The sequence below is a fragment of the Catharus ustulatus genome, chromosome 10 (assembly GCF_009819885.2).
Source record: "Catharus ustulatus isolate bCatUst1 chromosome 10, bCatUst1.pri.v2, whole genome shotgun sequence".
In the NCBI taxonomy this organism is placed as follows: domain Eukaryota; kingdom Metazoa; phylum Chordata; class Aves; order Passeriformes; family Turdidae; genus Catharus; species Catharus ustulatus.
The window spans coordinates 23,089,284-23,114,374 of NC_046230.1; the positions used below are offsets into that span (position 1 = coordinate 23,089,284).

At 43.9% G+C, this 25,091-nt stretch overlaps 1 protein-coding gene across 7 annotated transcripts in view; it reads right to left on the minus strand.

The window, feature by feature from the left end:
* LOC117000611 (multiple epidermal growth factor-like domains protein 6) overlaps positions 1-5,279 on the minus strand; it is a 208,289-nt gene extending 203,010 nt beyond the window's left edge. For 6 of the 7 annotated variants that reach the window (XR_004418828.1, XM_033068388.1, XM_033068386.1 and 3 more), the window contains exon 1: positions 4,378-4,558. Coding sequence is in view for 5 of the 7 variants with exons in the window: in XM_033068388.1 (XP_032924279.1) it covers positions 4,378-4,454 (77 nt within the window). In the remaining 2 variants the exon portion in view is untranslated. Of the gene's footprint in view, positions 1-4,377; positions 4,559-5,085 lie in introns of those variants that run through there. The other variant, XM_042779597.1, reaches the window with a different exon arrangement.
* Between the last annotated feature and the right edge of the window lie 19,812 nt (positions 5,280-25,091).

Below are 25,091 nucleotides of genomic sequence, written 5' to 3' on the forward strand. Positions count from 1 at the left end.
GAGGGGTGTTCCCCTTCACTTTCTTACCTTAAATGTGCAGATTTAAGAATCATGCAGTGTGTGGTTATGAGTAGGAAATTTCTAAACCTCTTTAGATTTAGAACCATTTTATGATGTCTCTGATCCAAACCCAGGAACTTCTAAAGCTGGAAAATATTTACAGTTCATCTTTGATAAATACAACAACTTCAGGCTATCCCATTTTATTATCCTGTCTTACAGTTATTTGAGAGTTTAGGAGAAAGTCTTGATCTCATTTTTCTCCTGAAGAGCAGGAAAATGTCATAAATCAGGAAAAGTACAATACCACCATGACACTCATTCATTATCTTTAAGTCTCCTGACAGTGAATATAGTGGGACAGAAAAAGAGGAAAAGAGCGCTTTGCCATCTGTTAAAAGACCAAATTCAAAATTAATATTCCTCTAGGAACTGTGAAACAGAAGCTTTAAGTGCAAAGTCTTGAGAAATGGGTTCTGTGCTGTAATGCTGACCAGCATGAGCTCTATCTGGTGGCAACATCCTGTAGTGCACAGGCTAAAAAGATTATTTTTGTGTGATGCTCACACTCACAACGGTGAGAAACATCCCAGCCTTCAACTGCAAATTAAAGGATTGGAGGGGCAGGGATGGGGAAATGAGGGGATGAAAGCAGCATAAACCTAAAACCATGCTTACTAAAATCACATTTTCCAAGCCTCAAGGCTGGAGTAGCTGCAGTTCAGTAGTGAGGGTTTACTGCAACCCCACGGATTCTGAGCAGACACCAGTGGGAAGAAGGGCTTGAGGTTTCAGCTGAGAACAAGTTAGGTAAAATTCAGCAGCCTAAATCAAAATTTGTCAATGATTCTCTCAGTTGCCAGCATCACTTCAACCAAGGTTTAAAGAGAAATACTTAATCTCACCTGATGTACAAATTTAATACAAAATTAAGCTATGGTGCAAATTTAAATGCACCACTAGCAAACCAAGTCCTTATTTTCACCAGAAAAACCTGGAAACTTTTTTGACTAGAAAACCTCCAAGTGTAAGATAATCCATCCAAGGAAATGGAAGGAGATTCCACTACATCATTCAGTTCAGCTCAAAAAAGTAAATGTACTTTAAGCCCTCATTTAATGCTAGGAAGACGAGGTTTCCTCACACCTGCAAATTGACATCGCTGGAGGTGAAAATAAAGTCCATTGGCTAAACAGCCAATACATTGAGACAATTTCTCACCAAGAAATGATTACACAATCTACTTTTCACATCATTTGGATAGTATTATAACAAAAATTCCCAGTCCAGGTTTAAGTTGTATCTCCATCTACTTCCTAGACGCATTTCTCATTTTGTTTTCTGCGTTGCATTCCAAATATTCAAATTGCCATGCAATTTGTTCTGCTGTAACAATCACAACTCAGAGGCATCTCCTCATATGGAAATGCTTTGCACAACAGCAGTTAATTCTTGAAATGCATTCCATAAAAAAAATAAGTGGACTTTGTCTTTTTTAATTATACTTTAAAAGGAATTTTTATATATGCCACCTGAAAATTGTCTGCAGCCACATCTGTTTGCACTGGTGTAAAACCAGTCCTGTGTCATTGCACCCAACAGCTGGTGCAGCTGAAGGGCCAAATTCACTCCAGGTTTGCAAATGCAGATGACATGTGGATGCTGGATTTCACTTTTGGGAATGAGATTTATCAGGAGGAGCACAAGAAAGCTGATAGTGCCCCATAGAATTGAAGAAGCTGGAAAACAGTTACTCAGGCAGGAATCCAGCTCTGCATCCAGGTGTTCCTTGGAATGAGGCCAGATTGCTTATGGATAAAGTGAAAATATGCAGATACATGTGAGCAGCAAAGAAAAACTCTGAGCAAAACAGTTTTATTGCAAGATTGAGACTGGATCCTCTAAAAGCAAACCAGCCCCTTTAGATGTCATCCTGGAGCTGCAAACACACAGAGTGAGTTAAGGGGCTTAGTGCTGACAGGAACAAAACTCATCTCCTGACTCTTTCAAAGAAGTCTCACTCATCTCACCTGGGAACAGAGGAATCCATCCTTGAGCCCTGTCCCAGCCCTGACTCTGAAAGGAGATATTTATTGCACAAAGGGGGTTCCCAGCACTTGCCTCACAACCACTCCTGCCTCTGCTCTGTCCTGCAGCACTAACTACGAGCAGACATCTGCACTGCTCAAACTCCCAGGGGGATGTTTCTCTAGCAGAGGATTTACCACTTCTGACAGCAAACCAAATCCTCTTCTCTTAGTTCCCTTTTCTGCACTGTCCCATGACTACCCCTGGATTTCTGTGAAGCCCAATGCTGAACGTGAACCCAATGCTGGATAACCACACATCACACTTGCACTGTCTTACACACCCCAGTTTTGGGCTAGAGAGCTCACTAGAAGGTGTTAAAAATGTGTTTTTTATCATGAGACATGGTTAATTCCTCATTGAGAGGCCCAAATACGCTTTGCAGTGAAAATGGCATATCTGTTCTCTGGTCACTCCAGAGCTCTCTGAAGTTCTGTTAGAGGATCATCAAGGGCTAATTGTATGGAAAAGCAGTTGATAGAAGTATCTCATCATTCTGTAATCTGTTCTACATTAAATCTCCTCAGGGGGCTTGGAAGCAGAACACCAACATCCACAAAGATCCCTCACATTTCTCACTAGGAGCAAGCGCTCAAGTTAGCAACAGAACGAAAACAATTATGAAGAATATCCTGTATAGCCTCAGCCACATAAGATCTAAATCAAAACAACAGCAAAGAACACACTCAGCATGGTGTGTTCCAAGGGATACATTTGCTGTTCTGATTTCATTGACTGCAGATGACCAACGTCAAAAGAACAAACCAGACAAAGGTGATTCACAAAAAGAATCCTCCTGGATATTTCACAGTTTCTTGGTGAAAGCTGGCAGACTCACTCCTAAAGGGTGGTGACATCTTGTATTTCTGCTTACACCAAAGGTAAAGCCCCTAAATAGCAAGAAAGTTTGGAGTAATACTTATATTTGCCCCAGCTCAGGGAAAGCAGGAAGGACAGCAGTAATTTCAGGAATGTGACTCCTGGGGAAAGCACTCGAGGCTCTGACACAGGTCTGGGGGTTTGGGTGGCTGCTCCTGATTGCTGCTGGCTGACAGAGCTCTGCTGCTCCCAGTGACTCCAGCCCAGCAGCAACATCCTCACACAGCATCATTTCCAGAAGGAAATGCTCCCTCGAGTCTTTCAGCGACACAATCTTTAAAAAGGTAAAAGCAACCAAAAATTGTTTGGAGGCAATTCACAGCTAACAGCACCTCCAGCTTCTAAAGTGCAGAATCATAGTTATTACTGATGTCAAATGCAAACAGATTAATGTAGGCCAGTGCTATTCCTCCTCCTGATAGAGTAATTGCTCAGAAAGAGAGCACAAAGCATGCCTGAAAGAAACACAGAGCACTTTTAACAAAGGAAAATGTTTACCACAGAATGAGCTTAACTTCTCTAAGCACTGTGATGGATACTTCGTACTCCAGCAAAATGGAGTAATATAAACCACCTTGAAAGCACTTCTGGTAAATACCGTGTAAATATGTACTGCACAGAAAGCCAGGGAGCAATAGGCTTGGAAATCTCGATTTTCAGGCAGAAGAAAGAACTGAACTGAAAGCAAATACAAGACATTAATTATGAAAGAGTGGGATGAAGTTGATGAAGATAAACCCCAAGAAGATAAGAGAGGTTAGAAATTAGGGTACACACAGACATTAGAAAAGGCTAATGTCAGATCGCCTTGAGAGTGGGGAGCAGTGGGGCACAACATTCCTTAAAACACAAGAAAGGTACACAAGGCAGGAAACACTTTCCAGCAACATTCCATTCCGACACGCGAAAACTTTAACCGCAGATTTTATGCATGCGGCCAGCCACTCTCTTTCAGAACCCGACCAGCAAACCCGAGCGATCAGGGCAGTCCCCACAGAAGCGTTTGGTGCCATCGGAGCCCCCGGCACAAAGTTGAGCGCAGCTCCGCACACGTGCGGCTCTTTGTGCGCTCCGGCCGCCAGGATGCTCCGCGCTCCTGCCCTGCCCTTCCCCTGCCTTCCCAAAGATCCCCCCACCTCTGTCCTGCTCAAACTCAGCTCCTCGGCTTGAAGGTGGAAGCAGAGCACCCCGGAGCTGCTTCCCCTCCCGAGGCAGAGCCGAGCCGAGCGCTCCATCCCCGCTGCATCCCGGACAGCGCAGCGGGACGCGCGGAGTTACAGCGCACCCACCCAAACTTTCCCTGCCCGAGGGGGCCCGAGGGGGCCCGAGGGGGGCAGGACCGTCCCTGCAGGGCCACAGGCGGCGTGTCCCGGCCGTGCTGTCCCCGCCGAGCCCCGCAGAGTCACTCACATGCCCCGCTGCAGCCGCGGCTCCGCGGCCAGCGCGCAGCCCAGCAGCACGGAGAGCAGCGCCGGGCCGGCTCGCATGGCTCAGCCGGGGGATGGAGGATGGAGAGCCGGCTGGAACAGCAGCAACACCACCAGCAGCAGCAGCAGCAGCAGCCCCCCAAATCATTTAAAGCGGCGGCACAGCCGAGCTGCCCGGCCCCATCCCCGGCCCGGCCCCATCCCCGCCCCGCCCCGCCCGCAGCGGGGAGCGTGTCCCGGGAGCTCCCCTCGGGAATATCGCTGTGTTCCGCTGCTAGGGGAGCTCCTCCTGCTCGCATCCCCGCGGGGAGCAGCTCCAGGAGGAGACGAGCGGAGGAGATAGGCAGGAGGCTGTGTGCAGTGTCCGTACGCAGGGATGTGCATCCTCCAGCCCTGCATCCTCCAGCCTGCATCCTCCAGCCCTGCATCCTCCAGCCCTGCATCCTCCAGCCCTGCATCCTCCTGCCCTGCATCCTCCAGCCTGCATCCTCCAGCCCTGCATCCTCCAGCCCTGCATCCTCCAGCCCTTCATCCTCCAGCCCTGCATCCTCCGGCCCTGCATCCTCCAACCCTGCATCCTCCAGCCCTGCATCCTCCAGCCCTGCATCCTCCAGCCCTGCATCCTCCAGCCCTGCATCCTCCCCGCTCTCCCCTCGCTGCCGGGATGCCAAGTGCGTTCTGCTGCACTCACAGAGACGTATCTTGGCTGCTCTTTATTTCCTCAGGTCCTTCTTTGTTCTGTGCAGGATGCCCACTGCAATCATAGCTGAGCAGTTCCGAGAGGTAACCGTGAAAATAAACGCGTTTAACGTCTTGAGGGAGGGATAACACCACTACTGCTGAGAGTTAGTGACAGCAAGAACATAAAACTGGGGACTGAGGAGCGGTTTGTGAATCCCAGAGCTGCCTGCCGTCCTCTAGACCATCCTCTCATCTTTATGATCTCTCCAGACCTTTACTGCTGTCAAAACACAACTCTTTCCCCTTTACTGCTGAGAGAAGGAGACCAACTGACCTGGAAAGGGAACTGTGCATAGTAGCGAATAAAAAATTGAGGAAAACACACCTTAAGCGTTTTATGACCTACTGCAGGTCCCCGTGTCCATTACAGCACGGTTTCCCTCTCTCCAGAGAGCTGTGACCAGCCAGGCACTGGGCTGTGAACAGCAGATGGGCCCTGAGCCAGGCAGAGCTGGAAACAGCGATTCCTTTCCACTCCCATGCCATGGGCTTGCTCTCCACTGCTCTGAAGTATTCTCCTGCACAAATGTGTGACAGACACGACTGGAGGGGTGCACCAGCATCCTCAGCAGTCAGGAGTCAGCCTCTGTTTTACAGAGCATTAATTTATCTCCCTTTCAGCCCTGTAACATGATACACCCACTTCTCATTTTACACACATTTTACAAGTGGTTTCCTGTATGGTTGTTATTTTCCAAGGCCTTTGCTGAAGTAGGTAAACATTTACCATTCATAACAAGAAAACTGGTTTTATATTGTTCATTGCTTTGAAGCTTGAATGGACATGATCCCTTTGAGATTTTATCAACTGATTTCTTTTTTCATGGGGAAGAAAACACACAGCCCTTATCTGGCCTTAGAGCAGAATAATTGTACCCTGAAATTTCCAATGAATGGCTGAGTCTTTCTTGTGTCTGGAGTAGTTTTAACTCCACAGGACCCTGTGTTGAGCTAATCTCATTACCTCCCACAGAGCACATAGTTTTTAATCATTTTATTTCTTAAACCCCAGAAAATCTTTCTTCATAAAATAATAGACGTTCATTATGTCAAGGCTGAGTCTTCATTATGTCCTGTGATGTCATCCCAGCCTGGATTATTTTCAGGATCACATCATGGCAAAATAGCAAAGGATCTCATTCCTCAGTTGTTACCTCAGGAGAGGTAAATTAGTCTTAAAAACACTTTAATTTTTTCCATCTTAGGGAACTTAAACTATTCAACGTTGTTCTTCAAAGCTATATGTGATCATTATAAACCATACACAGCATTTATTATACCCAGTTGTATAGAGTAATGGACCAGCAAGATGCAAACTGGGAGGTACAGAAATGCAGAGTGAAAGCCACTTAATAGATGAGACCTTTATCTGGGGGCCACACAGCAAAATGCAGCTGCAGCCAAACTCTGGAGTAAAAAAATCCCTTCTTTCTGAGCAGGAGGCTTCAGCTGCTGTGTCCTTGACATTGTCCTGAACTCCAAAGCCAACCCAGTCAGTGCAATGTGTTCTTCTTACAAACATTATCTGATGTTTTCTCCTTGGCTGTGTTTTAATTGAGAATATCCTGCAGAGCTGTTGGCTTTAATGGGACGATTCCCTTGGGTAGAGTTGCAGCATTGGAAGGAGGAGTTTCAAAACCTCCTGAGATAATTGATCTGCTGGGATCCCAAGCCAGTTAAACCTGCAGACCTGACACAGAGGTAGAAGCTGACTCATCTATTCCAGTTCTTACACTGGGCTCTGGCAAAAAAAGGCCCTGAAAACAGCATAAGGGAGTTCTTTATATTCCACATCCTTGCTATGGCCAACCAGGCACGTTCCTGCTCTCCTGAAATTCATTTGCTACAAGTTCTGCATCTTTGACCTTGGCATCTACAAACAACACCCTGGCCACAGCCAAAGCAGTCACTGGACATTGACCAGAGCTCCCTTCCTGACTGGGAAAAGGAATAAATTAAATTGCATCTTGCTCAGCTAAACCAGCTTTTGAAGTGAGCAGGTAAAGTGCCAATTCCCCTTGGTGGCTTTGTGCAGTTATAATGGGATGCAATTGCCTAGAGTACAAGTGGTTAGGGGGAAAAAAAAAGCTCATGCCCTCCATATAGTTCTGAAGGACTTTCTAAGGGATGGAAATTGCATTATTCTCCTCTCTTGTTGATCAGAAAATTGTTCTGTCAGATTCCAGCACAATCCAAATTCAGCACAACACTGTCCAGATCACGAATTCTGTAAAAGGTTTGGTATCTCTCACAATGCTCCATCCCATCCACTTTAAAGCATATTTCCCCCTCATCAGCATTTTAATTTTGATGTGTAATTTCCTACAAACAGGCTGTGACAGTTGTTGTGTATCCCCAAGCATGAACGAGTGTTGCCCAAAACTTTGAGTCAGTGTCACACCATCCTGTTCTATTTTCATTTTTCTGTCTAATACTCAGCATCTCCATTGCCAGTCTTTTTAAATTGTAGCTAGTTACAGGATTTAACAGTCCCTTCTGATATAAAGAAATTTTCGTGCAGAGATTGTAATTAGGAAGGCTGAGCTCTGTTCTGTTATTAGCAGAATTGTGATTTTTGGAGTGGTGGGTTAATTGCTAATAACCATATGCAATGCTTCTGTCAAGATGTTTCCCATTACAGTAATTAACTTAGCAGCTGGGGTAACAGACATTTACCATTTGTCTTCACAGTATCCCTGATTTAGGATTGTTCCCAAACCCTTTTTGGACTCTGTTCAATTCCCAGGTGTAAGATGAAAAAGAGGGGAAGCTGAGAAGAACAAGTTGCAGGGACAGTACCTGTTTCAGATGTAAAGTGTCTATCAGGAATTCTGGATTTTTCTTCACTAATCTTAGCCTTGGAGCATCATTTTCATCAGCACCAACCCAATGGAGAGCATGGCAAAGCAGCCTAAAACAGGGAATGTTTTCAGAAATGATTACTCAGATGCTCAAATTAATCTGATCATTATTGAGGATTTATTAAATGAAAAGTGCAGAAATTTTCATTGCCTATTCATATCCTTAAACCTGAAAGTCCCTGTGGTAGGGGATTTTTTCTTCATGTTTTGTAGTCAACCATACAGATATAAACATTTATTGTTAATTGCTTCCTTTCTGTGCTGTCTCACTGGAGCTCCTTCCTTCTCAGAGCTGTGCCAGAATTACAGTAATATTATTAAGTATGGGAACAACTTGAAAATTAAGAAGAAAATAAAGTTGTTCTCTGAAACCAGATCACATGATAGAGCAGTAGCAGCTTCGTTGATTTAATTCATCAACAGAATACATTGAAAGAATTCATTTTGTTTACAAGATAATTTTAAAGACTTTTAGGACCATGATGCCAGATTTATCCTTGGGGGTTTTTTTAAGTTTTTTTGCAGCCAGAGCAAATTCTGTCCAATGCCACATTAAAGAAGGTTTGTTAATACCCTTAAAGATGTAAAGCAGCATGCCAAGGGCACGGGAAGCTTTCTCTGTTGCAAGGAATTGGCTTTGCTCCACTGCAAGGAATGGGGGAATGCTAATTTACAGCAACTGAGGATCTAGCCCATGTTGTTAATCATAATTATGGACTTATTTTGGGAGGTGCATTTTCTAAAGTAGTTGGGGGAGACAAGAAAATTAAGTTAAAATTATTTTCTTCCACAGGAGGTAAAAGCAGTACATAAATAAATACTTGGTGTTGCAGTAGATCTTGAAAACCTACAATAGTTTCCTGCACTGCAGCGTCCTGTGATATTTTTTTCCTCCAGCACATAATAGTAAGTTTCTGATAATAGTGCTCACAGACAGCTTTGATTATAACCACTTGTCAGGGAATGGATAACTAGGAAAATAACACCATATTCAACTGTAAAAAATGCTGCCTGGAGTACATTAACACAGTGATAATTTCTGCTAATAGCAGCCTCCAAACCCCATCCATTAGCTTGGAATTGAAATTCCTGCTTCATTTCTATCTTTCTGAGCATTTCTGCTCTCTGACCCTCTCTCCCATTACTTGGGAGCAGCAGATCCATCCACAGAGTGAGGAGAAACTGGGTCTGGACAAACTGGGGACTGGGGCACTGCTGGGCAGGGCCAGCACAGGGGATGTTTGTTATATAGGTTTGAATTCTGTAGGAATTTTCTGTCAGCATCCTGCTCCTTCCCCAGCCACCTCCTCCCTGCCAAGCCAAGCCAAGCCACCAGCTGCACTCTCCCAGAGTGACAGGAATTTAGGTTTTCATTCATGTTCCTTAAGAGGAGAGGGCAAGAGGGGTTGGAAGGGAGGGAAGATAGAAAAAGTCTGAACAAACCAGCTCCACAGCAGTGGAATAATAGAATCACAGAGTTGGTAAGGTTGGAAAAGTCCTGCAAGGTCATGAAAACAGTGAACCACCACTCCATTCACCATTCACTCAACCACGTCCTCAGGTGCCACATCCTCAGACTTTCTGAACATTTCCAGGGACAAAGACCCCAGCAGTGCCCTGGGAAGTTTGTTCCAGGGCTTACAACCCTTTCCATGGAGAAACTCCCAAATATCAACTCTGAACCTCCCCTGGCAAAACTTTAGACCTTTTCCTCTTGTCCTGTCCCTGGGACACTCCTGACCCCCCCTCAGGTGGGTTTGGAGGGCAGTGAGGGGTCCCCTCACCCCACTCAGCCTTTCCAAACAGCAGAAATGTTCAACCAAAGTATTTCTTTTTGACATGATTAGGAGAAGCCCATTGGTATTCAAGTCAGGAGGATATTTCTGTAGGGACCTATTACATCTGATTGGGAAAATACAACGTTACCCACATCCACAATTACTTCTGTAAAGACCACTGATCTCATTCCTGAGCTTTTCTCTTTAGCATTAGTTAACCAAAACTCTGGTAAGAGCAGGCTCTTGACAATATAATCCTAAAATAAGTTTTATGTTGGCAGGCAATACCAACTGGGAGTGCTTTCATCTATTTCTGGGTTTGGGATAACGACACTCCAATGAGTGGCTAATCTGGTGTGCTTGTGTACATTCCAATTAAAATCACACATTAGGGGGCAAGTCACATCTTCTCTGACCTACACAGGTGAGAGCCAGATGGAACTCTACATTTAATGCAGCTATTCCAACCTCCTCTCAACACAAAGGAAAGAATTAGGGTTTAGAAACTTTAGAGCAATCTATTTTTTTGGCAGAGCAGTGTATTACTAAATAATGTCTAGGAAGAACTATTTTATTTGGTTTTTAATGGTTTTTTTTCACAGTGATCTTCTTTTGGCCACAAAAAGCAGCACCTGCAAGCAGCTGAACAAGCAACTCATTCAAAAATTTAGCAGAGTATCTTCATGCTTGTGCATTCAGAGAAATCAAATTTGGGGTATTTATGCTAGGAGAGTTTAAAAGCTCATCAAGTCAGGAGATACAAAAGCTCTTGGAGACTTGGCCAGTCAGAGGTAAAGAACAATCTGATTATCAAATATTCCTGACCCATCAAAAAGGTCTTAAAACAGGACAGGAAATTTCCAAGAGTTATCCTTTAAGAAAATGGAAAGAAATAAATGAAAAAAAAAAAAAAGTGATAAAAGAGGTTTGCTGGCCCTGATGAATTTTTCATTGGTTCACAGCACAGTTCAGTGAGTGCCAGGGCAACACTAAAGGGATGAAGTCAATCACACAAACCAGGCAGAAACAACACCCCAGCAACCTCAGCCTGCAAAACCCCAGCCTCAACCAGCACTGATACTTCAATCATTCTAATTTATCCTCCAGGGTAAGCAGCCCCCTCAAAATTTGGGTTTTAGATGTTCAAGCTGGTAACTCTCATCTACATCACTGAAAATGCAGTCACAAAATAAATCAAAGAAAAGAAGGGCTCAGAAGTCGGATTCTCCTCAGGGTTTCCCCGTCCCTTTGGAATTGCTCGTGGATCTCAGATGCTGCCTGAGCTTCCTCCTTTGTCTCATACACAGCACATCACCGGGACTTAAAATATTAAAATTCAAAGGAATAAATGCTTTGTTTGTTTGCTTCCAATTAGGAGCTAATGAAATCCCAGGAATACACTTCCAGGTGATTTGTCACAGAGCTGAAACTCAATAGCGTGTTCCTGTGTGGAACTTCCCTCTCTGTCTGTTCTGCTGACACAACTAGACCACACTTCATTCTCCCAAAGACATTAGAGCATTACTTTACTGGTTTTTCCTCCAAATTACCTGCCTGGCTACTGTCACCATTGATCTTTTAAGTCCTTGACTGAGTAATCAGTCAGAGAGCTAATTAATGTAGTGGCTTGGAGGGAAGGATGAAATGAAAAAGGAGATTTTTTTTCCTTATTCTTGATGTTTTTATTGCCTTTGAAAGGTGCTTTATCTGTAGCATAAAGGAACATTTGTCTGCGCTTTCTCCTCCTGTCAGTTCACCTACTATAAATCTATTTCTCAACTATTAACAGAAACCAGAAGAATTTCATGGGAAGGGTGATACTGAAATCTAAGATAAAAGAAATCTAAGATTTTGTATTTGTTTTTCCCCTGTTGACACTCACAGACTGCAGTGTGTATTTGGAGTGAGTGGCAACTGCAAGACCTGACCCAGATTTTCAGATAGTTTTAGAACTAAACAGGTGTTCTAATATTAGGATAACTTTGTTACATTTGATATAAAAAAGAAGGGATTTTTTTCTTTTCTTCCTTCCTGCTGGGTCTGTTCTCCATAGACACGAATGACCTGTGTGATCTGCAACCCCCAAAATTTATCCAGATTCATTCCTGACCAAAATGGGTCAAGCTCAGGTGCCTGAACATAAGGTTTAAACACCACCAGTTAGTTTGGCTTTAGTCTGAGCCCAAGGATGTGAGAAGAGGGAATCACAGAATAGTTTGGGTCGAAAGGGAAATTAAAGATCATCCAGTTCCACACCTTCCACAACCCCAGGCTGCTCCAAGCCCCATCCAACCTGGCCTTGAGCACTTCCAGGGATGGGGCAGCCACAGCTTCTCTGGAATGCCAAAAGTTATATTCCAAAAGTACTCATCATGATTTAAAAGAAAAATAAATATTGAAATATTAATGACCAAGTTCTCCTAAAAGAATAAATGAACTATTTAAAAGTTAACAGTACACAGATCCTGTTTTCCTCATCCTGGATATCTAAGAAGCACAGAGCATTCATGTCACTGTAATAACTCTGATACATGAAATGGTATTTAATTTCCTTTATTCTCAAGGAATTCTACATGCCCTGGAACAGCTCTTTTAATCCACAGAGTTAACCCCATGCTGCCATGCACACAGAGGTGGATATTTACATATTCTACAGCAGGATTTAAACACTGCTGTCCACAGGGAGCTGATGAACCAAAAATGGTTTAATAAGCTTTCTCTTAAAATTCTTCAGGGAGGCAGATATTAGCATCAGCAGTATTTGTTGCTAAATGCAAATAAAATCATGGTGCATGTGGGAATTGTGCTGCCCATGCTCCAGGAAGCAGCGAGCACAGGGCTGCAGTGAGCAAATGGCAATTAAATATTTCACACATGCCTGCTGGCTCTTTATCTGCAGCACCACGGCCACATCCAGCAACAATTAATGGTGCTGGGATGGAATCCCCAACTCATAATTCTGGGATTAACTCGTGGAGAAACCCATTTCCTACAAAGGCTTACACTGGAAGTGTCTGAGGAACCCACGTTGCTGTAAAGAATTACACAAAAAGAACTCCAGCAGTCCAAAAAGCAGCCTGCCCTCCAAGAAAATCAGCATTGCTGCAAACTGAGCATGTTTTATTAATTCTAGTATCAAGACAATAATAAATTAAGCACCTAGATATACAGGGGGAAAAGGCAATGTCAGCAGATACAGGCTTTTTAGGCTTGACCTCCTAATTTGTGCAAAAATCAAAAATATTTCTGAAGTTTACTAGAATTAAAGATTAATAGGAATGCTGCAAAGTTCTGGAAAGTTTATGAAGCTAAACCTTGCCAAACTAACCCAACATTTTTCTTCTATTATTGACTTTTTAGATGCAAATTCTGATCTATACAGACTTCAGCAAAGCGTTTCTTAGATGTGGAAAATTGCTTGTTTAACCTGGAGCAGTTCTCTGTGCAGGAAGAGCTAAGGAGGATATAATGGTGAGTTGTGTCAAAAGGGGAATTGTTCTGTTGTGGGAAGCTCATTAATGAACTTCCAGTGATGAGTCTCAAGGCAAAAATTAGCAATATCTTTGCCCCTGGCATAAGAGATAGGCCCAGCCTCGTGGAGTTTGCTGTGGAAAAGGCTGATGAGGATGAGAATCTCCTGCTGGAAAAACAAGATTACTTTGAGGCTGAAGTCTATGGACAACATGGATGGAATCTAAAGCCATGAAAAGCTGGATGACACACTTGGGGACTAAGAATAATTTCTCCTACTGGGGGGTCTTCTGAGCTACCTCATCCAATTTTGACTCTTCAGGAGCTGGAGAAGAGATTTCAACATGGAACAGGACTATTAGGATGAGCCAAACAGCCAGGAAAAAAATGGAATTTGAGCTGTTTAAAAACTAAGGTTTGTTTAAACTAGCAGGATGGAGGTGAGGGAGGAAAAGAGGGATTGCTCTCTTAAAGAACACTGTGGAAAGGGGGGTGGGATGGGATAAATTTCAGGGACACCCAGGATTGTTGGCACAGTAAAAGGCAAGGCTGGCATGAGAGCCCAAAGCAGCCACAGGTGTTTGAGCACTGAGTATCTATGCCATAACCTAATGCAAGCAATAGCAACAAAATTAGGAAATACCATGGAGGAAATTTGTAAATTCATTAAGAGAATTCTAAAATATGTTTTTATGTGATAACAGGGAGCTGGATCTGGTCACCAGGCAGTGCCTTTCAAGCCTCCCTCCTGGCTGGGTTTCACTGTTTAATTTTGAATCTATCACCATCCCCACAGTGTGCTGCAGCCTCAGGTACAAGAACAGCACTGACCTGGTAACTCCTGTGCTCAAAACTTGTGCCTCAAGTAACTGTAGGAAATAGCTTTGGAGGAGGCAAATTTAACTAACTGTCAGTGACTACCAACAATTAAACCTTTTGCTCCTTGAAATGGGAATAATCTTTTTGGTTTGTGGCTGGGTGCAAGAGAATCCTGCACCCTGCTTGGGGATGGTCAGCCGTGTGCTAATCTAAATAATACCCAAAAAATAGACAATTAACCCTGACATTAGAGCATGCCATGGTGTTTTCTCTAAGCAGAGAAATGTGTTTGTGTTTTAGATCACAGAAGAACACCCAGAGGATGAATAAATGCAAAGACCAGCTGCAATTTGCATGCACCCTCATCATGATAGGTGTGACTAGGGGTGACTACAGCACAGGTGCCAAGGCAGTCCAAACCTGCTGGCTGAGCTTGTTTGCAGTGTTCCTGACATTGAGAATTTATCAGTTTTTATAATTTAGTTAGAATTAGAAAATAATATGTGCCAACTTTCTTTTCAGTGTAGCAGCAGCTTCTTTTTTAACCACAAATTCACTGCTCAAGGTTATCACTGCAGGGCTGTCAGAGGCTTCTATCACATCTTTATCACATCAGCAAGTTGCCTCCTAAATTTTCTTTATCCTCAGCAATGATGCATGCAGGAAAAAAAAGGCTGTGGATTGATCAGCAATTATAAAGTTGATTTTGTGGATCTAAACAACTGCAGAACATTTTGTGCAGCAGCATTTTCCCACTTTGGTACTGAACTTGTGAGAGAAAAATTCGACAGAAACATTTAATTTCATAAAGCTGGTGTGGTAGACAACACTCACTTAACATCAATTAGTGTTATAGCTGATAATTTGGGCCAGGGCAATATAAAACTGACAGGCAGAGCTTGGTGTGGGCATGATATGGATAAAGGGGATGCCCTGTGGGTAAAGGGGGATGCCCCTGCAGCTGAGGTGCTCTCCCCTGTCACTTCACTCTGTGTGTGTTGGACTAAGCAGCAGCCCCACAGCACACTGCTCCTGTTATTTGGAATTGCATCCATACACTGAGAGCCAGTTTCTCTTGGTGTTCTTCTGTGAAAATGGGATTTGCTTCCTGACTACTGGGACGTATTTTGGCTGTTGCAGCCAAAATTTTTAAACTTAAGGTGGTTTTTTGTGTATTTTGTCTGTTGAAGTGTTGAGCACAGCAGTGATATCATTCAGATATGCATTATTTACTGATAAACCATTCTGTCCTTCTTAAGGCTTGGTTTTACTTACTGAAAGGTCAGCAAATGCAGCATGAGAACCAGAATTTGACAGCTTAGGAATTAAAAGTTTATAGGAATTGGGTTTTTTTCTTGCTCCCAAAGCTCATAGGTGACCTGAAATGAGTCATGAGAAGAGCTGTAAAGTTTTTTTAAAAAAGATAACTTCAGGCTGTTTAGCCCCTAAAGTAGAGCTGCAGTTTCTAAACTTGGAGCAGAGGAGAAATGGATCCACAGCATCACCACAAGGAAGCCATGAAAATTATCCCATAGGAAAACACAAGGGACAAAGATGTGTCCTAAATCTCACTTTCCTGGACTATGAACAAATTCCATCTGTTTGGGCTCTGCAGTCTGGGGTTGCCCTGATCTTTATGTTGAGTAATCACTGATAATTTAGCAATTTTTAGATAAGGGGTCAAGGCCAAGTCCCCTCTTTTTCAGCTCAGTGCCTTCTGCTCCTGCTCTGAGCACCTCCACCCATCTCCATCCCTGTCTTGGCTTCCTCTTCCTCTCAGCATTTTTCCAGAAATAAGCAATTTCTCATCCCAATTTCTCCTTTGTCTCCAAAGGTGAACACTGGCAGAAGTACAGGAAACACTGAGGGAAGGCATTTTCTTTTGAACTGTTGGGCAAGAATAGAGACCAGCATCATTCCTGTTGAGAGTAAATACTGGCTCCATGACTTGTGGAGAGGTTATCTCAGGCAGCACAGAGGGCAGGCAAAGCCCTGCTCTGAGAGAGGCAGTTCTGAGCACAAGCTGGAACAGATTGTTAAAAGCATCAGGGAAACATCCCGACCAAAATCATGGCCATTGTGAGCTTTGAGCTGGCAAGGATTAAAGCTCTTGTATTTCACCTCCATGTCTTAAGGCACAGGGTGGGTTGTGCTTTAATTTCAAATTTCCCTTTAAGTTCTCCCTGCCTTGCCAAGGTGGCCTAAGGACAAATCCATTAATCTGTGTGATGTGCAGGTCTGTTTACATTATAGGAGTTATGTAAGCAGGTAGAGCTCATCAATAATTAAAGGCTCTGTGGGTAAAGAAGAGACCTGACCATTTTCTTCTGCCTTCTCAGGGTCTCTGTGCAAGCCCCACAGTCCTGATGCTTTTTTTCTGAGTCATGTTTTAAGGGATGGCAGCTCCAAGCCTTCCATCTGCAGAGGTTGTGTGAGCCTCTCTCATTTCTCACAGAAATGAGCTGGAGGAATTACCAATGTAAAAAGGGAAGGATCAAGCTCCCTGGCTCTGTTTGGATGGCAGTCTGTACAAGGTGTAATAAAATCAATAGTTTCTCTCCCTGAAAGGGTTCTTTCTATCTCCAGCAATGACAAGGGGATAGTGGGCAAAGAGCTCTATTAGCTGTTCTTTAAGAATCAATCACACTTAAAAGCAATAGTCAAAAAGACAGCAACTGCACAATAGATGAATAATTTTTCACACAAAAAGCCCGAATTTCAGAGAAGTGACACACTTTTAAAGAGATAGTAGATAAAATATCTGCCTCTCTGAAAACCAAGAAAATACTAAGCATTTATTACTAAAGACACTGAAACCAAAATGCTCAGATCCTTAAGGGGTAAAAGCCAAAATATCAGTTCAGAACACCTGAGCAAGGGTATAAGATAATGATCAAGATTCACTTGATTCAATTTTAAATGTCACATCAGGAAGTACAAAATTCCTGAGGCTGCACTCAGGAAGAAAATCCTCATGGCTGTGTCACTTGTGCTGTCAAACAAGGGCTTTTCACCCCCAGTATAACAACAACTGAGCTCAGGACCTGGCATGAGGCTGTGCCAGGCCAGGTCTAGGCTGGGATTAGGGAAAGTTTCTTCCCCCAGAGGGTGATGGAGCACTGAGGAGGCTCCCCAGGGAATGGGCACAGCCCCTGGCAGCCCCAGGAGATTTTGGATAATGCTCCCAGGGATGCACAGGGTGGGATTGTTGGGGTGTCAGTGCAGGGCCAGGAGCTGGACTGGATGATCCCTGTGAGTCCCTTCCAACTCAGAATATTCTGTGATTTTATGATCTGGTGAGGATGTGAGCTGATCCAGCCCTGAGCCTTTGTCTCACAGCAGATGAGAACCAGCTGTGTTAAATCTCTGCATTATATCTACATCCAGCATCAAGATGTAATTGGCAATTACAAAGTCACATTAAACATTATGTAATGAGCTATTTAAATACATCAGAACTGCATAAAGCACAAGGAAAACAATTATATCAGGTAAGAGCCATATTCATGCATAAATAATGAGGGGGAAACAGCAACCAGCTCGTTCTGTTGTATCCCACTGAAATTTCCATATGGCCCCAGCAGTGTGGAAGAGCAAATGGAAGGCAGAGCAAAGAAAGGAGCTGTGCCTGGAGAATTATTTATTCCTTGTTGAATCTGGGTGAGCTTCTTGTGGCTCGACAGCAAGCATGAAAGCACCATCAAGGCCAAAACAACTCTGCTTAACATCTCCCCCCTCCTGCCTGGGGTGCAGGGTTTGAGATGCTGCAGGGAAGGAACACTGTCACTTAGTTTGAGGCAAAACCAGGGAAAAGCTGCAGGCAGGATGACTTTGTAAATGTGGACAGCAGACTGTACTCTGTCTTTTCATGCTGTCGTGTTTCTTTGTTGATGTCTCTGTTTTAAGATCTTTTTTGCTCCATGCATCACCAATTGCCTTTTGTTTTCTCACAGCAGGAAAGGCTCAGTTAATCCATATGTCATGACAAAAAATCCAGCTTTCTCTTTGATAGGAACCAAGCATGACAGCAATCTATTGAAAAGGTGTTTTGGACTATCATTTCTTCCAAGCTAATTTATTGACTGGATGGCTTTCAAAAATAATAGGTCTGTTTCCCAAGATAATGAGCTGAGATGTGACTCACAAAGTCCGTGTGAGCACACAGACAGCCTAATTATGAGAAATAAACTAATAATAAACCATCAGGCTCTAGAAATCACTAGCTGTTGTGATATACAAGTCTAAACATCAGAGAACATGAATGTTTCCACCTGTTCCCTTCTGCAGTGATTTTGTTTTATTATCCCTAGATATGTAAAACAAATTTCTTCCCATTAAGCCCCAGACATTTCAGGATGCTGAGAAAGATCTGATCTTTGCAGCTGGGGGGTGACAGTTTTGCTGAGCAAACTCCACCTCTAGTATGTGGTTATGAGAGGAAAATGCTATCCAAATGGATTTTTAGCCAGAATCCACAGATTTATAAATCAGAGCTGGCAAAGTGAATCATCCATGCAAATAAAAGTCCTTTAACACGTTTGAGCCCATTGACCACGTTTTTTTCCCCCAGTACATTTCACTTTAAGCACAGATCACAGTGTAACCACATAAAGAATGTTTCTTTCCTGTAGCATTTGTGGAACAATTTAAACCATTTTTAACAAATAGTTTCTGTCACTCATTTTCCCGTTTCTTGGACAGATGATGGACAGGACACAGACACATTTTGCCTGTAGAAAAGGCATATTAAAGAAATGTGGCATGCTTAGGAAACATGAATTATTCTCACTCAGTGAATCTCCTGTTTCTAACAAACAAAACAAAATTTTATCTTCTTATCTGGAATAAGAGACCATGTCCAACTTGTGCTGAAGTTCTAAGAAGATGTCACTACCTAGCCCAGCCAGTTTTCAACTCACAGAGCCCAGAGGGAAAATATCACCCTGCAAAGAGCTTTCCTGACATGTTTACAGCCTACAAAAAAAATGGGTGTTCACAGAAACTTCCAGCACGTTCTCCTCCCCTCAGGTGTAAAAGCAGCAGGGTTTTTTATGATTACTGACTACCTGTGCTCACTGTGGAGTAATCAGCTGTAAAACCAGTTGAACAGTGGAAAATTCTGTGTTTATCACTCTTTCAAGGCTGGCACTTTTAAGCCTGACCCTGAATCGTCCCGACCTCCACTTTGCTGGTGAAACATCTCTGCCTCATGTTACCAAGGAAAGAAATTGCTGCCTTGAAATGCTTTGACCTTGTCCAGCACATTCGACTCGCTTCTCACTGCCAATCAACAGAGCCCCACGTGCTCAGAGACGACAAACTAAAGCTGCAGAAGTTGCATTCCAGGAGCATTTCTAATTTCTCCTAAGAATTTGGAGCTGCCCTGCAGCAGGGTGAGCTCCAGGCTGCTGGGGATGCTCTGCCTTTGGCTCACATTTCCCTGAGCTGTGATGGGATTTCTCCAAGCACGCTCCAGATTGTTGTACTTACATCAACACTCAACTAATGCTCAGCAGACTTTTGACAAATCTCGTTTGTGCTGGGGATGGACAAGCAGTGGAGATAATCTGGAGCCACAGAGTCATCATTATTTTCTAACCCTGTTTTGTCTTCAGCACAACAGATGTCCATTGAAAAGAAAAACATGTTTCCAATGCTTTTAAGACTGCCAGGATTTTCCCTCCACAAACATCTCCTATAAAAGCTGTTCCTGAGAAAAGCGAGTGACCCCAAGCCCCATTTGGAGCTGCCCTGAAGAATCCCATTTACACAAATTTCCACTTTCCTCTCCTCTTAGGGCCCTGGCTGAGGCCTCCAGTTTGAGCAGTTCCCAGTGATTGTGGGGCTGTGCAGTGGTAAAAATCCCATTTAGCAGAGATGAACAGATGCATTTTTAGTTATTAATAAAACCTGGACCTTAAGGGGCGAAATTCTGAGACATAAACAACCCTGTGATGCCACAGCAACCCTGTTACAATAAGTTTGAAACCAATTTCCCATCAATATTTTTGTACAAGCCCAAATACACAAACTCAGTACCAGGAAGGCATTTCTAACAAGTGCAAGACAGGTGCCTGTTGGTTTCATTTAAGCTTTGCAAAACCCCCCTTGTGCCAGCAGAAAAATAATGAGGCTACATGAGCCAAAGTGCTTCACTTCCAGTGCAGGCTTTGGGCTGTGTGAATGAAATTTGCACTGAAAACAAGCAACTCACCTGCACCCTGAGAGCAGCAGGTCAAGGAAAAGCAGGATGAGAGTGCAGAGGGGGGAAGAAGGGAATTAAAATGTTTTTTAAGCCCCCAGTTTCCATCAGCTGGTAAACACTTTATTCTTGTTTCTGATGAAACTCTGTGAATTGTTTCAAGGTAAGAAACATCCAGTGTTAATCATCTCACTTGGCACTTTTGAGTGTTCATCCTGCAGATCTCAAAACTTTACAAACCTCTGGCAAAAGCTGCCTAAAAGTTCTGGAAAAGTTTTCCTGGATGTTATCAACAATTGATAAACAGAAAGAAAAAAATTAATTTAAAATAATCACAGCAAATATTTTTCCATTATATTAAAGTTGAGGGATGTCCACTGAAACAAAATCAGTTATAAAATAATACACTGTGGGAGATTACCATTCTTATAGTTTAAATAAACCACAGGTTGGGAGAAGAAAATCACCATCCCTCATTCCCTGGGGAGGAGAAGGCAGCTTGTGACATGTCCAGAGTGCAGCAGAGATGGGATGCTCAGAGCAGTTCCTCAGAGCAGTTCTCTTGAGGGTCACACCAATGCATCAGACCATGAGAAGCTCAGGTGAGCATCATCAAACACAGTTTTATGTTTTGTGACAAAATGAACCTCTCTGAGTGAAGAAATTGTCACAAACTGGGCAAGATTTTTTTTCCTATTTTCTATTTTCCTATTTCTTTTTTTGGCTCTGAGATAAAACTGGTGAATAAAAAGAACATCATGACAGGTGTTCCCAACTAAATTTTCCTTGAATGGATTCCTCTCACTGAAGAGAGCAGAAGAGTGTCAGTGTAGTATTTACTGTTTTCCTTGCAGTAGCCAAGTTCTTTATGCCCTGTAGAATTCCAGATGTTCCTCAAACACCTGGAATGGCACAGGAGCAGGAGGTGTGTGGAGAGAGGAACAGGAAAGCAGGGCAGGTACAAACAGCTGAGGAGCAGAATCCATCCAGCTGTGTGGAATTCTGGAGGAGTTCTGTGGCACAAAAAAACCAAGGAAGCCAAGGATAGGAGGATGAAAGTTTTTTCCACAAAGATGTCCTGGAACATGGAGGGCAGATGGGTTCAAAGAACTCCTCACAAAGATCCTTCAGAGCAGCACCTCCAACAAATGTGCTGGCTTAGGGAGCTCTGAAACCACAATTTGAGGTTTTTTTTTTCAATAAGTTTAATATTTGGAGTTTAGCTCAATCTCTGTAGTCACCTTCTGAGGAATTTTTATTTTATTAAGTCTGAAATGGAAACCAAAGCGGTTTCACCTTCCCAGGGCTTGGTTTGGCCAGACAAAAAGGAGACAAAGGTGGAGCCAAAGCTCTCCGTGCTCAGCCCGGAATTCCCACTCCGGGCCAGAGCCAGCTGTCCCGGGCTGCCGTGCTGGGATATCAGGGGATGCTCGGGAGTGCGGGATGGCTGGGGAAATGGGAATATCGGGAGGTGTGGGGATGGCTGGGAAAACGGGAATGCTCGGGAGGTGTGGCGATGGTTGGGAAAATGGGAATATCGGGAGGTGCGGGGATGGTCGGGAGGTGCGGGATGGTTGGGAAAACGGGAATGCTCGGGAGATGCGGGAATATTGAGAGATGTGAGAATGGTCGGGAGATGCGGGGATGGTCGGGAGGTGCGGGGATGCTTGGAAAAGGGGGAATGCGTGGGAGATGCGGGAATGCCCAGGAGATGCGGGGATGCTCGGAAAAACGGGAATTGCCGGGAGATGCGGGGATGCCCGAGAGGTTCGGGGATACCCCGGAGGTGCGGGGATGCTCGGGAGATGCGGGAATGCCCAGGAGATGCGGGGATGCTCGGGAGATGCGGGAATTGCTGGGAGATGCGGGGATGCCCGGGAGGTTCGGGGATACCCCGGAGGTGCGGGGATGCCCGGGAGGTGCGGGAATGGCCGGAAAAGTGCGAATGGCCGGGAAAAGCGGGAATTGCCGGGATGTCCCCCAGCATTAGGGATCTGGTGTCACCTGGCGGTCGCATCCCGAAAAGACACCGGGAGCGGGGATCCCAGGAAAGCGCCTGGTCCCACCTTCCTCCTCCTCTGGAGCTGGAATTCCTGACTGAAGATCCCCTGCGAGGCTCCTGCTCCCCGCAGGAACAACATCCAAGGTCCTGGCCCTGCATTAAATCCGAAATGTCATTGACTGAACGGGCACATAAACCAAAGTTCTCGGGGTTACCTAACAAGGGCTGGTGCTGCTGAGGAATATTAGAGTGTAAATAGAAGAGAAATTTAAATAATTCAGGGTTAAAGATCATTGAACAAGGAGAGAGGAAAGAAGAGGAAGAAAAAAATCTGAATGGCAGAGAAAAGATTAACAATGTAAAAAAGCCCCTTGTGTCAGAAAGAAGCACCAGGTGGACTGGAGAAGTTTTTTCCAGCCAGGGATCATAAAACCATGGACTCTTTAAGGTTGGAAAAGACCTCTGAGGTCATTAAATCCAGAGCCAGCCCAGCCCCATCACCGTGCTCACCATTAAACCCTGTCCTTCAGTGCCACATCCACACAATCTTCAAACATTCCCAGGGATGGTGACTCCACCACTGCTCTGGGCACCCTGCTCCACTGCTTGGCAACCCTTTCCATTCAGAAACTTTCCCTAGTATTGAATTTAAACCTCCTCTCCTGCAATTTGAGGCTGTTTCCTCTCATCCTGTCACTTGTTGGAAGGGAGACCAATTCCCACTTGGCTCCTTTGTGTTTGCTGAGTTCAGGTGCCAGTGCCATCCCTAGATTGTAATGGATAAAAATAATGTAAAATGAACATTGGGACCACACCTAGCAGTGCTCATACCCTCAGAAAGCAGAACTGTGCTGTGCAAATTGAGAGCCAGAACACCTCAGCATTTTCCCACCAGGCTGCACTTGCAAGAAATATTTCTGTCACTGGATGTTCTTGTTACAAGGTGTCAAATTTGGCTAACAAATATACTGCTCCTTTTTAATGTAGAACACGGCTGCACTTCAGTCAGCATTTCTCCCCTCATTAAAAAGTAAAACAAAACCTCATCAGCACAAGGTGATTTGCATACAGAGGCTTCCCTGCCATGTCTAAAACATGAAGTCATATTTCACTGAAAAACTCCAAAAAAGGATTATGTACCCACTTCAAAGGGCTTATTTATTATTCAGCATTTGAGAGGTTACTGAGAACCCCAGAAGGATTTGTACTCCAGTCATTTACTTTGGTGGTGCCTATTGTCATGGAAAGATGCAGTTAAAGGTCACACAGCCCTCAATCCACATGGAGGTTCCTAAAAAAGCTTGGATAAGCTTCTTGCTGATGAAAAGGAATCAGAATCCTAAAATCCTAAAACATAGGTGGCCTTTGTCCAGAAGGCAGATGCATCTAGGATGAACTTAAAAACAGGACACACCAGGGAGCTTGGAGTGAGGAATTTTTGGTGCCTTTCCCTCCTTTTAAAAAGTTTACTAATGAGTTGGGGATCATCAATCAGCCTCTTTGCCTCTTTTTTTGTTTCTCTCTTTGTTTCCTTCATCATCCTCTTCAGTGTGTCAGCATTGTTGGCCACTTCTGGAGAGCTCTAGGGATGGACAGACACCCGTTAAAAGCTCTTTACTGCACATTTTGCACATGTGCTCATACCCTGTATTTTCTACTGCCTTTTCCAAGTTCCATTCCACTACAGAGTCCTGATCTCAGGGGTAAATATGGTCTCAAAGTAAAGTCCACATAAACTTCAAGGCAAAAGGAATTTATAAGATATTGGACAGAGAAGCAGCATGATCAAAGTAAATATAAAAAACCCCCATTTTTTTCCAGGCTCAATCTTTAGGTGCAAAGAAAAATAACTTAAACTGGCAGGAAGGTGTAACCCATGCACTGTTCCCACAGGAGATGTTGGTGTGGAAAGCAGCTCAGGTCACAAAGGCCTGGCTGGGATGGAGCACAGAGCTTTCTCTGCTTGGCTGTTTTTAAAGGCAGGGTCCCTGTCAATGTTTCTTGTAGTCAAGGAGAATTTGAGGTGGAAGGGATTTAAATTGTGTCCCAACAAAGCACTATGGCATGGAAACAGGATAGAAAGCTTGGATGCACGCTCTGGATCTGGTTTATAATGAGAGGGTTTGGAGCCCAGGCAGTGCTAAAAAGATTCCCAGGGATTTCAAAACCTATGGACAGATCCCTTGGGTGAAGTTTCCTGTTGTATGGGACTGCTCTACCCTGGATGATGAAAAAAGCCCCAAGGATAATCATTAGCCTGTGGCTTTGCACTCTGAATTTTTTTATATTTACATGCAGAAGTTGTGACCAGTGGTAACAGCTTTGACACCTTAAAGAGTTTTGTTATTGCCAGAGGAAATCCTGCACTAACAAAGTGTTGGACAGCTGCCACTTACAGGTTTATCACAGAATCCCACGATGGTTTGGGTAGGAAGAGACCTTAAAGCCCATCCAGTTCCACCCCTGCCATGGACAGGGACACTTCCACCATCCCAGGATGGATTTGGACATTTCCAGGGATCCAGGGGAGCCCTCAACCCAAATGAGGCTGATGTGGAGCATTCTCTGAGGTTAATATGCCAAACATCAAGTGTAAACCAACTCTTGCTCTTCCAGAACAGCTGTTTTCCCAAGAAGAGACACTCAGGAGTGTCATCCAGCCTCTGAGAACCCTGAAGTTTTCAGCTGTGTGTTGCATTCACATGAATATATCAAATATCCTGTTATATCTGCACAGGCTTTGGAGTGATCTCTAAAAAGCACATTGCTAACAGTGTGAGGCTTGTTAAAGTCAGGGGTTTAGCTCTTCCCTTCAAATCAGGG